The sequence below is a fragment of the Lepidochelys kempii genome, chromosome 8 (genome assembly GCF_965140285.1).
Source record: "Lepidochelys kempii isolate rLepKem1 chromosome 8, rLepKem1.hap1, whole genome shotgun sequence".
Lineage (NCBI taxonomy): Eukaryota > Metazoa > Chordata > Testudines > Cheloniidae > Lepidochelys > Lepidochelys kempii.
Window position 1 is genome coordinate 88,751,967 of NC_136387.1, and position 15,649 is coordinate 88,767,615.

A 15,649-nucleotide genomic window follows, 5' to 3' on the forward strand; every position below is an offset into this window, starting at 1 on the left:
CAATATTTTACAGTATTACTAATCATACCATTTTAATGATACATTTTGTTCTTATTTATACAGCATTTAAAAATGGGGACACAGGATAATTATTGTGGTGTGATATACCACCAAGACTAGAACACATCTTTCCCCTCCTCATCAGCCAAGCAGGATTTCCCAGTGTTCCTATGACAAGACACTTAAGCAAACTACTGTAGAATGATACTAAGTCCCATGCAAACTAGAATACTTGCTAATTCTGTTGGCACAAGAGCCACAACCTATTATAATCACATCATTATTTCTGAGGATTTTCAGATGAAAGGAAGTTTTAGGACATGTAAAATGTGTGCACGAGCGTGCCATCTTCCATTATTTAAATCTACACTTTGCTGCAGGATACTCTTGGTTTTTAACCTGTAGGACTCAATTATTAACTGGAAAAAAATATTAACTCAAAAATAATTCACTTTAGCTGCACTGGTGTCCCTTTTGTTTCGGCTTTCTGCAACCAGTCTAGTGAACAAATTTAGTGGCAGGAATGTTTCAACAACTAGCATATTCTAAGGCAATGTTAGAAAATATGTTAGGAAAGTGAATCTTGAATTGATAAACATGAGTATTTGCACCAAAAATCCTGATTCTAAGAGTTGGGGTTTATCCAAAACAGGGAACGGGCAGTCTACTGCGTCCAATCAAAACTAGCAAACAGCCCATACTGCACATACTGAATACTCACAGTGAACTGTTAGCAAGCCATCAGCAGATCAAGAATCATTCACAGAAATTCTCCCGTGTGTAATTTCCAATGATGAATAAATTATAGAAAACTGAACTGGTCAGGGACCATTTGCAGACTCATTTATTTGCTATGAATTACTTGCTCAGTTCTATTAACTTGTTTTATCAGACTGGAAACAAACAGGAAATTCCTGATTCATTCTGAGATCCCTTTCTCATTAGGGGTTATGAAGAGGGCGAACATACCACATCGCCAACTCCAGGCTTCCCTGGAGGCAGTTTTGGCCGAGATGGGGGCCGAGGTGGAGGAGGTGGTGGGGTGGTGCTGCTGCAAGCAGCCAGTGGAGTCGCTGGACGAGCCGGAGATGAAGAACCTGAAATAAACACAGGCTATAAATACAAGATTAAACTCAAACTGCTCTCTCAACACCAAACTCTGCACAGCGCACTGCGTGCTATCAAGCAAACAAACACTGATCCAGCTTCCAACTCACATTCACAGCTACCGCATTGCAAGTCAATCTATAATCGTGGCAGTGTGGAAGAGTAAGTTACAGCTGATAACCAAGAAGGCCATAGTAAAACCCAAAACTCAATGATCTGCTGTGGAATTACAGTATGAAAGTTCTGGTTTGAGCTGACTTCATACCAAGCTCTAAATTTGCACGTATACATGGTAATGCAGACTTTGTTGGTGTGATTTTCTGAACACAAAATCAGAGGCTAAAATTGGCTCCATGGTGAAAAATGTTATTTTTATATTTAAAGTATCAGAAGTTTTAAATCTTCTCTCTTGAACACCAGTATCATGTCTGTAAATTACATGCTGACAGTTTGGTAGCAAGTGGTTACTTTGTACTTCTGTTTATTGCAGCGAATTACTATGAGAGGCGACTACCGATAGCTTTACAATATTTTTTCAGTTTAACTTTCACAATCTCTTCCCTTAGCCCCTGATTTCTCTTCTGGTTATTTGTATGCAAGTCTCTCTTCTCTACCTCTGAATGTTTTAAATTCATAATGTTGATATAGTCACTTGTTTTTTGGATAAGGGAAAAAGAAATTTCAGTAATTGACATTTACTAATATATTTCCTGTAGTAAGGAAACTATTTTTATATGTACTGTGCAGTAGGCCTGCTTTTCTCAAGCATTATCATTGGTATAAGACATTTGTTATTTCAGACATCTTCATGGATTTACATGAAAGACTGTAAATGCAAGACAGGAGAGAGAGACATTTTCTTAGAATTCACTGAACATTTAAAACAATAGCACTGTCCAAACCACTGAGAGGGTGGGTGAATGGGAGGGGAAACAGCTTTAAAAAAATGTTTTCAGCCAGCATTATTTGCTAGTATGGTGGCCAGGACATAACTGACTGGGAAGAATTTATCCTGTTTTATAGCTGGAGAGATTGAGTTTTTCTCATTGTAAGTGCGGTAGTATGAAGGGGATAGAAATAACTGCAGTAGGCACTGTGGTGAGCAGTAATGGTTTGTAAGATTGGACTCCATACTTGATGCTGAATACATGATATATTCAAGTTTTACTTTGGATTTTTTCCTTTATGATCTTTGTTACAAAATTACAATGAGGTTCTATCCAATCCTGGTTATGCAGCTGAAACAGAGGCTGAGGTTAACAAAGATGACATTTAAGATAACAGAGTCTGAATGAATACCTGAATGGCTTCAAAAAAAAAACAAAAAAAAACAAAGAGTCCTTGGCAGAAGTAGTTTACAATGATGGGGACAAACTTTGCACAATTCTTTTAATTTTAATTTCATTGCCTATTATTGTAAGATGGCATCCAATCATTAAACAAGAGTGAGGACCAGAATGGGGAAAGGGCAGAATGTTATAAGGTCTCTGGGGAGCCTTAAAGAATCCATTTAAAAAAATTATTTAAAAAATATAGTTACCATAAAAGACAAATTTTAAGTAGCTAACTGCGAAGCTCAAATGTTTCATTTTGTCATTGATCCCTGTCACCTTGCTGCGAAGATCAACTTGCTACAACTTAATGAAAAGGAATGGGATTGAGTACTTAACAGAACACTTGACATACTATTTTGATGTAACAAAGAAAATTTAACATACCAGGATAAGTTCAGCAATAACTGATATTCTACAAAAGCACATTTTATAGTGTATTGTGCAAAAAATATCTTTAAAACTCCTTCAACCCCTAAACTAAGATTTACCAATACCTCTAAATAGAAAAGACCTAAGAGTAAGGATACATACATTGGTTCTTTCAGGACTGTTGTTAACAAGTTGTACAGAATACTTGAAAGCACATTCTGTTTGGCATTGTACTGTCTAATTTTCTAACTATATACTAGGATGGGGTGCTTGGTTTTTCATTTTTCCATTTAAAACAGAATAATTTGCCTTAAGAATCTAACACTGGCTTGGTTTAAAAACATGGACATTTGAAAATGAAATGAAAAATTTGCCCCATGTTACATAAAATCTTGGGTCAAAAGTTAGATTCTGCTTTTTTAAAATCTTGGACACCAATTTCAGTACTTTGGAAAATTAAGCCACTTGTACTTAGGAGCCTAAAATTGGATTTAGGAGACTAATTTGAGGCACCTGTGTTTGAAAATTTTCCACTTCAGCCCGTTAAAAAAAACAACCAAAAACTTATTGCCCTACAAGAAGGGAATTATTTAATGGAAATTATCTAACAGGACTGCAGAAATTCTAACGGAACAGAATTATAACTTGTATTTATCCATATTAATGTTTTAAGTAGTTAGAGAAGCAACAACTGTTGATGTTCTAGATGTAAGAATTTTAAAATGGACGATATTTGTTCCTGAAACATTCAGGATCCCTTGAATTCCACTGCACTTCTATACCACTTTCTGCACCAAGTATATGCAGCAGAATTTCACTAATCAACACGTAACTGAATGTAATCCCACATTTGCAAAATCCAATTATAGTTGCAGAACTACAGAATTCTTTACCTTAAAAAAATGTTCTGCCATCAAATCATTTTATAGCTCTGGAACATATCCAACTAACACCACTCTACTTAAAAGTAAAGCAGAAGGAGAAACTAAAAAATAGATATGCATAACAGACATGGGTAAGCATGTACGTGTGTTTCCTTAATGAGCTACTGAAAGGGTTAAAAATTAGAGACTAGCCAACTAGTTTGGAACAAAAAGAACCAACCCAATCATGCGTCTCAAATAAGGATCAGAAGCCAAATCCCTGTCCCCAACCTCCCCCTCCATCCCGATTTTTTTTTTAAGGTTTAGATGGCTGAGGCCAGGACCTCTCCATCTTCTTCTATTATGACCCCCAACAGGCCTCCATTTTTGTGTTTGAGCAGAACCAGCAGTCCCTGCTGCTGTATTCAAATCCTACAGCTTCCAGGACTTCCCAGGAATAGAAAGACAACACATTCGGGGACAGCTCTGATCTGAGAGCATCCCAAAGCAAGTGGAACCTGAATGCCCAGCTAACTGGGAGCCTAGCAGACCAGGTAACTGAAAAGAATATCACCAAAGGATTTGGAATGGAGTGGCAGAAAGGCCTGTTCTGAGTTTGGAGAGAGATTTATTTTAGCACAGGTCAGGAGAACACAAGGATGTGGCTGAAATGAGTAGGGAAGGGACTTATACAAACCCAAACTGTCAAACTTGCCCTCCACCAATGGTAATCTTCCCAACTGCTGGCCCTTTAAAAGTCATGCAAGGCATTCTGCATCCCACATTCTTGTAGGGTGGCTTCCCACAGCAGCATTATCAAGGAGATCAGACATATGCTGACTGATCACATGCTACAAGATCAGTGGTCAGTTAAACACACACACAAAAGCCAACACACAGCTATCAGGGAAAAGAGGATGTATCTTCAAAAACCCAGCAAAATGAAGGAAGACCTCGTTTAATGACCATATATACAACATGTTCAGAATTCCACCTTACCCCATAGTAGTATGGTCATCACTGGGTACTGTTAAATGACAATGGTTTTAAGTTTCTCTCACTTCTATCTGCATAGTATGTTCCATGCTGCGCCCTCCCCCACCCCCCACTCCCAATGTGTGGAACATCCTCTTTATCCCAGTCCCCCAAGCCACCCCCTCTCCTCAGGGAAATCCATCCTAAAAATCCAATTCTTCTCCAGTGTTTATAAGGGGCTTATAATTATTACAGGAGGTAGCCCCACCTAGGAATTTTCTAATGTGCTCCATCTTCTGTGTGCCTGCTTTTAGAGTGCAAACACTTCAGAGCAGGGAGCATCTATATTTTTGTGCATTGTACAGAACTCAGGAAACAGCTGGTGCTAAACAAAAATATCATCAGTATCTAGGGTCCCTCTCTTACAAAGTACGGAGCACCCTCAACTCCAACAGACATCAAGTGTGATCAGTACCTTACAATACAGAGCACTTTACAAACCCAACACAGAAAAATCTCTTTACCCACCACTGAAATGCTCACCTCTAAGGCAGAAGTCAGGATTAGTTAAAAAAAAAAAAAAAAAAAAAAACCCCACCCTTCCCCAGCTGGGGGATTTCACTGAGAGCTACATTCTGCCACATGAAGATGAGAATGCGAAAAGGATGAAAAATCTAACTTGGGAGCATTCTCCAGTTTTTCATTTCCTCAGACACTACAATGCTGAGCACCACAGAAATGCTTATACATAAAATGAAAACCATGGCCTAGTTAAAGTAATCAGAAAATATCTGTTTTAATTGGGAAATGCACGAATGCAAACAAAGAATTTCAATATAACACGTTCAACACTAGCATCAGTGCTCACTTTAAAACATGGGATTCTTTTTCTCCAAATACCAGTAACTTCTATCTTGCTTAGGGCTCGTCTACATGGGGAAGTTGATCAGCAGAACTACACTAGTATAATTATACCTATATAGTTATACTGCTTTAACTTCCCAGGTGGACATTCTTATTCCAAGAAAAGAGTGCCTTTTGCTGGGTTAGCTGATAGTGCTATGTCCATGTGGAGACAGGTACTGGTATAATTACAGCAGTATAATTATACCAGTATAGTTCTGCCAGTAAATTTCCCCATGTAGACAAGACTTTAGTCATTAAAAATAAGGTGATCAAGTTGTACCACTCTTCAGAACGACATGAAAGACACTGGGAAAACCAACCTCCAACGAGGTCATTTGACCTAAAGGACATATACCAATTTAGAATTAAACTGGTGAAGTCAATCAACCAGCAAACTTCAAACAAATCCATGTTTTACTCTACAGTGTTTACTTTAAAAAGCTATTTATCAAAGCCTAGTTCAGCCTCGCACTATCTAGGATTCTCAAGGACATTCTCAGAATGGTGAAGTAGAGATATACTGAATTTGTTGCATCACAACTTATATCTGCAGGGCTTCTGTTTATTTGGCTTTGTTAGCCTTTAAGGTGACTTGGTTGCACATGTGCGGTCATGTGAACAGACAGTGAATTCAAAGAATTTCCTGCTTTACTTAAAAGTGACAGTTTTGTTTTCTGAAAAGTCAGCGAAGATTTGTCTGTTTTTCCACTATTTTTGTTCATTTTGCAATTCCTGGAGGATATTATGGCAGGCAGGCAACTGTGCCAAATTCTGGGGCTGCCAGCAGCTTGGGGCCCTGCAAATACACATGTATCACAGGTGGATATCTGGGAGAGAAGTTCAAACTGTTGAGCATGTGCACTTATTTAAGGCAATAACCATGATCTTTGGTGAAAAGCTGTCGAGATTTACACCTTGGAGTCTGATTTGCGGAGTCACAACTCCCCCTCTAATGTCAGACACTCAGCAATGACAGGGTAAAAGGAAACATGATATCTAGGGTACAAGCTCGACTTGGACCACAAGAGCATTAGATGAAAAGAATACGCCACTGGGGGCACAGTACAATCAAACAAAAGGGAATGACTGATGCTTAAAAGCCAACTAAGAGCAGCTAAAAGGTTGTGTTCACACTGCAGCAAAAAGGCATTCATGGGCACACTGAAGCACACTCAAGCTATAAGACATACCACTGGTGCTTCCTGTGCCACTGATGGGGCTGGGTCCAGGTGATGACACCACTGTTCTGTAGGTAGGTGGTGGAGGGGGAGGTGGTGTAGCTCTCTGTCCCAACCCAAAATCTTTGGGAGATGCTGTTGATTCTAAGTTATCATCTTTAACGTGGGTTTGCTCAGAAATTTTCTTCTGAACCTCTTCTAAATTGAGAGGTGATGGAACATTGCGGGAGGTTTCAACAGCTGGAGATTCAGCTGGGATTTCTGATGCCACAGGTGGGGACACCACTTTTTCCCTTGAAGTCAACTCTGCTGTTATGTTTTCCGGGGACTGATCGGAAAAATTGACCCACTTATCTTCTGCGTTAACAGCAACAGACTTGGGGGACAATACTGGGCCAAAAATGCTGTCCAAGTCATTGATTGATGGTAGTTTGTCACTTTTGACCTCTGTTGCTGTCTGGTCACTTCCTGTGGTCAAAGTAGTTTATTTTAAACTTTAATATTGATGGTATAGCTGAAGTTGCACTATACTCTACATTTATATGGGGCTTGCAAAGTCAGCTACATTCCAGCAGAGATACTTAAAAAGCAGGTTTTCTTACCAGCTTTTGGGGACATAGTTCATGTGCATGAAAATATCTACGTAATACGGTTATGCACAATGTACAAAAACATATATGGGATTAAAATATATACATTATATGAAAAAAGCATGCACTATATACCATATGTATACCTTTCTTGTATATTACTTTACATCATATCTGCATCCTACTGAAATATATAATTGGCTAGTGATGTTCATTATGTATGGTCTAAATAACTTAAGATAGTGAATTATTACTAAATATTAAAAATACACACAAAGCACAGGAACCGGAGATTTACCTGAGATAATCTGCATATTTATACACGCACATATACTATTTTGGAACACTTATAAAATATACTGGCAATGTACATGCAGTATATTGTAGCATATAGCGTGTATGTGTTTCAGCTGTAACCTACTGTGGATACAAGGTTTTTTAAAGGCTTTACTCATGAACTGAATCATCACGCACCATTTGTTGTTAATTTTTGAGCAAATGTAGCCTTGTAACCAATATGGAAATAGAATTCATCAACCCAGTTGTATTGCAGCCAGTGGAAACAAACCCCACATATTCCTCTAGTACTCAGATTTTTATCTCTCCTTACTGTGGAATACTGATGATCAGACTGGACACTTACACAGTACAGCATCTTTTATGGAAGATCTCAAAGTTAAGCAAGCCTAACCACATCACAGGGAGGTTGTGCAATACCTATTTAATGAAGAGGTACACTGATTAACACAGTGATCTGTCCAAAGTCACACAGTCAGTGGCAACAGATGGTCGAACCCAGGAGTCCCCAGCTATACCCACTACACCACTACTATTATGACTACATACACTCCTGTGTACATCTATTGCATATTCTTAGATTTTAGAAAACCATCTTCCGACTCTGTTGTCATAGAGAACTCATGCTGTATTTTAGGGAGTAAAATGTTCAATTTTAAAAAGAGACCTTTCTGTTTTACCACACTTGATATACATACTGAAATATGCTGCAAGCCAAAAGCCAGCCTATATATTGTCACACATGGCTGCGTACTTCATTTGCTCTTGTTGATGAATGCTATTTTATGCAGGTAGACAAATGCCATCAGACTGCATAGATATAAAATGGAAAAATGAAGATACGCGAGTATGAATAAAGATATTGATGAATAGAGCACTAAGTTCATTGCATAGAGATTCTATATGACTAAATGGCTCAATAATATACCACGTTTGCATTGTATGTTCATGTTGCGTAATGTAACTATTGTTTTTCATGCAATGCATCTGTATCAAAGAACAATGATTGCATTTCTTTATTTAAACATACAGTTCTGATTTTAGTTGATAAATTTGTGCCTGCGAGCAACATATGCTATAAGTACCTCATTTACTCCTGTTGCATTCCACATAGCCTAGCTCTCTTTCAGCATAGATCTTTACAAGTATGATAGTTAACATAGCTCTCTGGCATACCTCTGCATGAACAACACTGAGATTTTCTAATTCCAAATTAAATCCCAACTTCACACCCAAGCCTCCCCTTGAAAAGCAACAGGAGTTTGGGGTGCAAGAATGACCGGATCAGACCCTGAATTGCTCTTAGAAAAAGAAACATTAGTTTTGCACCCTTATTTCATAAGAATTGAACCTTAAAAAACATTCAAAATGAAAGTTAAAAGCCAATTTAAAGAGCTACTATCACAGTTTCAGGTATAACTTTGGAACTAGTGTCACATTTCTTTACTAAAATGGCTCAGTACTAAAAAGGGCGAGAGGACATAAACCAATAGATAGTAAAGATGACAATCATTCAAAAAAATCACGGGCTCTGTATGGAGGACTTAGGTGGTATAATTTTGAACACAATAGATGCCAAAACATCGGAAATAAAAAGGAGACATAAAATGCATGTGAGTTAAACATATACAAGTACGTTCAAATACGTGGTCGTTATGCAGATTTCCTCAGAATGGACCTGATTCTGTAAGCATTTACACATGCATAAATTGCACTGAAGTCGGTGGGGGGCTTCTGGAGTCAGTGGTTACAGGACCATGCTCAGTTATGCACGGTATATATCTTATGCAGTATTATTTCATGAGCTAATAAACGTAATGCCTCATTCTTACCTATACCAACTGTTAAGGGAGAACCAGTCCTAGGTGGTGTAGCTGGAATGTTTTTTGGTGGAAGTGGTGGAGGTGCTGAAAAACAGGTCAGAGGAAAGAATATAAATTCAAGAGATGCATTAAGCTCATAAAACATGGTGTGTTTGATTCTTTGTAGGTTCCTCCTGTTCAGGGTGTCTTCTTTTTAATGCCATTGAAGGTGCAGAGTTGATAAAGATTAATTGCACATGTGTCCCAAAATTCAGTACAGAGATAATGACTATGACTTTTTATCATGGTAGACTATTTTAAAATCCTTGCATAATTAAATGATGATTATAGGGCAATTAGTGTGCATCACCACTATCTGTATCAAGGTGAACTTCAATAAAGGCAAGTGCAAAGTACTACATTTAGGAAGAAAAAATCAAATGCACAACTACAAAATGGGGAATAACTGTCTAGGCAGTAGTACTGCTAAAAGGGATCTGGGAGTTACAGTGGATTACAAATGGATTATGATACAACAGTGTGATGCAGTTACTAAAAGAATAATATCATTCTGGGGTGTATTAACAGGAGTGTCATATATAAGACAAAAGGCAATTGTCCTGCTCTACTCAGCACCAATAAGACGTCAGCTGGAGTAGGACAAGAAGTAATGGGCTTAATCTGAAGCAAGGGAGATTTAGATTAGATATTAGGAAGAATCTTTTGTCATATTAGGAAGAATCTTTTGTCATATATAAGACAAAAGGCAATTGTCCTGCTCTACTCAGCACCAATGAGACGTCAGCTGGAGTAGGACAAGAAGTAATGGGCTTAATCTGAAGCAAGGGAGATTTAGATTAGATATTAGGAAGAATCTTTCAAACTATTGAGGACAGGTAAATACTGGAAGAGGTTTCCAGGGGAGGTTGTGGTATCCCCATCACCGGAGGTTTTCAAGAACAGGTTAGACAAACATTTGTCAGGGATATCTAGGTATATTTGGTCCTCCCTCAGTGTAGCAGGCTGAAATAGATGACCTCAAGGGCTCTTCCAGTCCTACATTTCTATGATTTCCTCTGGAGATATAACTGTGAATCCAATTTAGAATAGCGGGATCTTTCTTTGAGATAAGCAGGCGCTATAGTATTTATCATATGCTGTATTTGGTCCTCAATCTCTCTCTTCCTTCAGATAAACAGCGTCAAATTTAGCCTGGCCAATTCAGATAATCCTCTGCATGTGATGTCTCTCCCCAGGGATGAAGTGCACTGTCTCCTTTGTTCTGAAAGCCATCCACCCAATACATTATTAAACGAATGTCTCCTTTTTCCATTCTAGTATGTTGCAGTTAAAGTCAGTCCAGTAAAAATAAACTAACTTGCCACATGATTACAGTGTTAGAGAATCTCATAGTATACCATAGCCCAGATAAATTTTTCAGACTGATAATCCACACTTAACTTACTTCCAGTTGGAAAAGGTCTTGGTAGTTTTGGAGAGTCTAAACTGGAATTCACTGGCTGGACAGAGCCCCATATCTCTGTCTGATCTAAAGGAGCTAAGAACACAAACATAAATCACATACACCAAAGCAATACAAAATATTTAATTTCAATTATAGAATCCACTAATTAATTATCAGTACCAATTTCTACCAGACAGAAGATACAAACATTCCATCAGTACTTGGATTGGCACATGTTTCTCCCTGACTCATTGTCTGGCCGGAGCTGATGTTCCTTTTAAAAGGGTTTCAAAAGCCAGGTCTATCTGCCCAACATAGAAAATCACATTCACAGAGAAAATGCCAGGATGTTACATATTCAACAGAGAGGTTTCAGAGTAGCAACCATGTTAGTCTGTATTCGCAAAAAGAAAAGGAGTACTTGTGGCACCTTAGAGACTAACCAATTTATTTGAGCATAAGCTTTCGTGAGCTACAGCTCACTGATGAAGTGAGCTGTAGCTCATGAAAGCTATGCTCAAATAAATTGGTTAGTCTCTAAGGTGCCACAAAGTGAGCTGTAGCTCACGAAAGCTTATGCCCAAATAAATTTGTTAGTCTCTAAGGTGCCACAAGTACTCCTTTTCTTTATTCAACAGAGAGATACTCCAGAAAATTATATCCCCCCTGTGGTTCTGTTTATATTGGATTGAAGGACCTACACCAGGAGCATATGATATCCCCTGTGACTATGGTTTGGTTTGTATCAGAAGTGTAAGTTACTTACAAAACTGATTATTGATTAAATTTTATTTCGTGAGAGGGTAATTATTTTGCATACTCTGGAACTGCTAGTTAAATGTTTATCATCAATTTATAATCTGCAGACTGTGCCAGTTTCTATATATTGTACAGGAAGGAGTTAGCTAGAGTGCAATGTCTCAATGGCAGGGAGAGTGATCAAGTAGACTTGTTGCACATTTGACCTTATTGCAGAACTTATTTTTTAAGAAGGCTTATTTCAAACTAACGTTCCCATTTTTTAAAAATGGCCAGGCTAGTAAACAAACAAGCAAGCAACCCACCCCCTGTCGATTTTTATACCTTCCAACTTTTGTTCCTCAAATGCTGACTCCAGTGGTGGGCCAAACAGTGGGGCAAGGGCTGAAGGATCATCTGGGGCTTTTTTGCTGCAGGATAATACAAATATTAGCATAAGAAATGTAAGGAACAAACTGTAAATGGGCTTAAAAGATAAAGAGGTTCTGAAGTGTTAGCCTCTCAGTGCTACCTGTGGTATTAAAGTTTTATAGCATGTATGCATACCACATTCTCTACTGGAGATACTGCCAGCATTGATCAAGTGTCTGACTAAACAGCCTGCTAGTGGCTGACCCACAGGGAAGAAGGAAACCCTTAGGTTTACCGAGAACTTGTCTGTACTGCCCTGTCGGACTACAGGGGTTTGAGGTGCAGCATACATCAAAGTGCTGTAACTGACCCAGGTGAATGCTGCTGACACAAACTAAAAAGTACCTGGTTCACGTTAAAGTTGTCCAGTTTGAAGAGGACTATGCTAATACAAACTAGGTACCTTTTAGTTCATGCCTGCAGTGTCCACACAGGGCAGTTACAGAGCATTGCAGCATTTCAATGTGTGCTGCGATTCACACCCCTCCCTCCCATAGTTGCACTGCAGACACAGCCAATGTGAAGATTCTTCTTTAGTTCAGGTGACAAGGATCTTTGCTAGTGCCATGGACCCATTAGATTGCTTAGATACTACACAAGGAGCTAGGCACTAATATAGACAGATCACATAGATAACTCCTGTTAAAACAAACAAGTATTACTCTGGATATGAATTACTTGCACATCAGTGGCAGAACATAACCCTGAGGGGGATGTTTAACATTAAATGTTTGGCTTGGCTATCTTTTTTTCTGTTTCATTCCATAGCTTTATTCCAAAGATGAGAAGAGACCTGATTGTTTTATAATATCATGGCATCATCCCAACATGAATAAAGAAAACTAATATAAATGGCCTCAACAGGTCTTTATTCCTGCATTTGCTGTGGTATGCTTCTCTGTCTATTAAGATTTTGATATAGTGCCTATCACCATGGCATCTGATAGCCTTACAAAGTTGTTATAGTGAGCATGAGAGGAAGCATCATGAATAAATACCATTACTGACATTTACATAAGATTTGATTGACCTTTCAACCAAAGGTCCCAAATAATATAGCTTGGTAAATGGATTACAAACAAGACAGGCAAAAGTCTGATTACACACTAGACACCCATCAGTGAAATACAGCAAAGCCACCTGTGAAATGGAAGGTGGCTGTGCTAGTGATAACCAGACAGCTAAGTTGTCACAGGTCAGGAGCTAAGTAGAGATAAATAAAGCTTTCTTATCAGTCTTAAAGCACACAGTGAACTTTTCAGGCAGGCACTGAGCCCTGGTCTACACTAGGACTTTAGGTCGAATTTAGCAGCGTTAAATCGATGTAAACCTGCACCCGTCCACACGATGAAGCCCTTTTTTTCGACTTAAAGGGCTCTTAAAATTGATTTCCTTACTCCACCCGACAAGTGGATTAGCGCTTAAATCGGCCTTGCCGGGTCGAATTTGGGGTACTGTGGACACAATTCGACGGTATTGGCCTCCGGGAGCTATCCCAGAGTGCTCCATTGTTACCGCTCTGGACAGCACTCTCAACGCAGATGCACTGGCCAGGTAGACAGGAAAAGAACTGCGAACTTTTGAACCTCATTTCCTGTTTGGCCAGCGTGGCAAGCTGCAGGTGACCATGCAGAGGTGACCATGATGAAGTCCCAGAATCGCAAAAGAGCTCCAGCACGGACTGAACGGGGGGTACGGGATCTGATCGCTGTATGGAAAGAGGAATCCGTGCTATCAGAACTCCTTTCCAGTTTTCGAAATGCCAAAACCTTTGTCAAAATCTCCCAGGGCATGAAGGACAGAGGCCATAACAGGGACCCGAAGCAGTGCCACGTGAAACTGAAGGAGCTGAGGCAAGCCTACCAGAAAACCAGAGAGGCGAACGTCCGCTCCAGGTCAGAGCCCAAAACATGCCGCTTCTATGATGAGCTGCATGCCATTTTAGGGGGTTCAGCCACGTTGTTTGACTCCTTCAATGGAGATGGAGGCAACACGGAAGCAGGTTTTGGGGATGAAGAAGAAGATGATGATGATGAGGTTGTAGATAGCTCATAGCAAGAAAGCGGAGAAACCGGTTTTCCCGACAGCCAGGAACTGTTTCTCACCCTGGACCTGGAGCCAGTACCCCCTGAACCCACCCAAGGCTGCCTCCTGGACCCGGCAGGCGGAGAAGGGACCTCCGGTGAGCGTACCTTTTAAAATACTATACATGGTTTAAAAGCAAGCATGTGAAAGGATTAATTTGCCCTGGCATTCGCGGCTCTCCTGGATGTACTCCCAAAGCCTTTGCAAAAGGTTTCTGGGGAGGGCAGCCTTATTGCGTCCTCCATGGTAGGACGCTTTACCACTCCAGGCCAGTAACACGTACTCGGGAATCATTGTACAACAAAGCATTGCAGTGTATGTTTGCTGGCGTTCAAACAACATCCTTTCTTTATCTCTCTGTGTTATCCTCAGGAGAGTGAGATATCATTCATGGTCACCTGGTTGAAATAAGGTGCTTTTCTTCAGAGGTGCCCGTTCCTGCTGGGCTGTTTGCCTGTGGCTGAACAGAAATGTTCCCCACTGTTAGCCACGGGGAGGGGGGAGGGTTGAGGGGGTAGCCATGCAGTGGGGGGAGGCAAAATGCGACCTTGTAACGAAAGCACACGTGCTATGTATGTAATGTTAACAGCAAGGTTTACCCTGAAAGAGTGTAGCCACTGTTTTATAAAATGTCTTTTTAAATACCGTTGTCCCTTTTTTTTTTCTCCACCAGCTGCATATGTTTCAATGATCACAGGATCTTCTCCTTCCCAGAGGCTAGTGAAGATTAGAAAGAAAAAAAAACTCACTCGTGATGAAATGTTCTCTGAGCTCATGCTGTCCTCCTACACTGACAGAGCACAGATGAATACGTGGAGGCAAATAATGTCAGAGTGCAGGAAAGCACAAAATGACTGGGAGGAGAGGTGGCGGGCTGAAGAGAGTAAGTGGCGGGCTGAAGACGGGGCTGAAGCACAAATGTGGTGGCAGCGTGATGAGAGGAGGCAGGATTCAATGCTGAGGCTGCTGGAGGACCAAACCAGTATGCTCCAGTGTATGGTTGAGCTGCAGCAAAGGCAGCTGGAGCACAGACTGCCACTACAGACCCTGTGTAACCAAACGCCCTCCTCCCCAAGTTCCATAGCCTCCTGATCCAGATGCCCAAGAACGTGGTGGGGGGGCCTCCGGCCAACCAGCCATTCCACCACAGAGGATTGCCCAAAAAACAGAAGGCTGGTATTCAATAAATTTTAAAGTTGTAAACTTTTAAAGTGCTGTGTGGGATTTTCCTTCCCTTCTCCACCACCCCTCCTGGTCTACCTTGGTAGTCATCCCCCTATTTGTGTGATGAATGAATAAAGAATGCATGAATGTGAAGCAACAATGACTTTATTGCCTCTGCAAGCGGTGATCGAAGGGAGGAGGGGAGGGTGGTTAGCTCACAGGGAAGTAGAGTGAACCAAGGGGCAGGGGGTTTCATCAAGGAGAAACAAACAGAACTTTCACACCGTAGCCTGGCCAGTCATGAAACTGGTTTTCAAAGCTTCTCTGATGCGCACCATGCCCTC

The 15,649-nt window shown here is 40.2% G+C and overlaps 1 protein-coding gene across 1 annotated transcript in view; it reads right to left on the bottom strand.

Annotated features, from left to right (window-relative positions):
• SGIP1 (SH3GL interacting endocytic adaptor 1) overlaps positions 1-15,649 on the bottom strand; it is a 163,158-nt gene that overhangs the window by 44,740 nt on the left and 102,769 nt on the right. The window contains exons 11-15 of the mRNA XM_073357422.2: positions 11,970-12,055; positions 10,887-10,979; positions 9,452-9,526; positions 6,745-7,200; positions 970-1,097 (exon numbers count right to left, since the gene is read on the bottom strand). Of these exons, the coding sequence (XP_073213523.2) occupies positions 970-1,097; positions 6,745-7,200; positions 9,452-9,526; positions 10,887-10,979; positions 11,970-12,055 (838 nt within the window). The remainder of the gene's footprint in view (positions 1-969; positions 1,098-6,744; positions 7,201-9,451; positions 9,527-10,886; positions 10,980-11,969; positions 12,056-15,649) is intronic.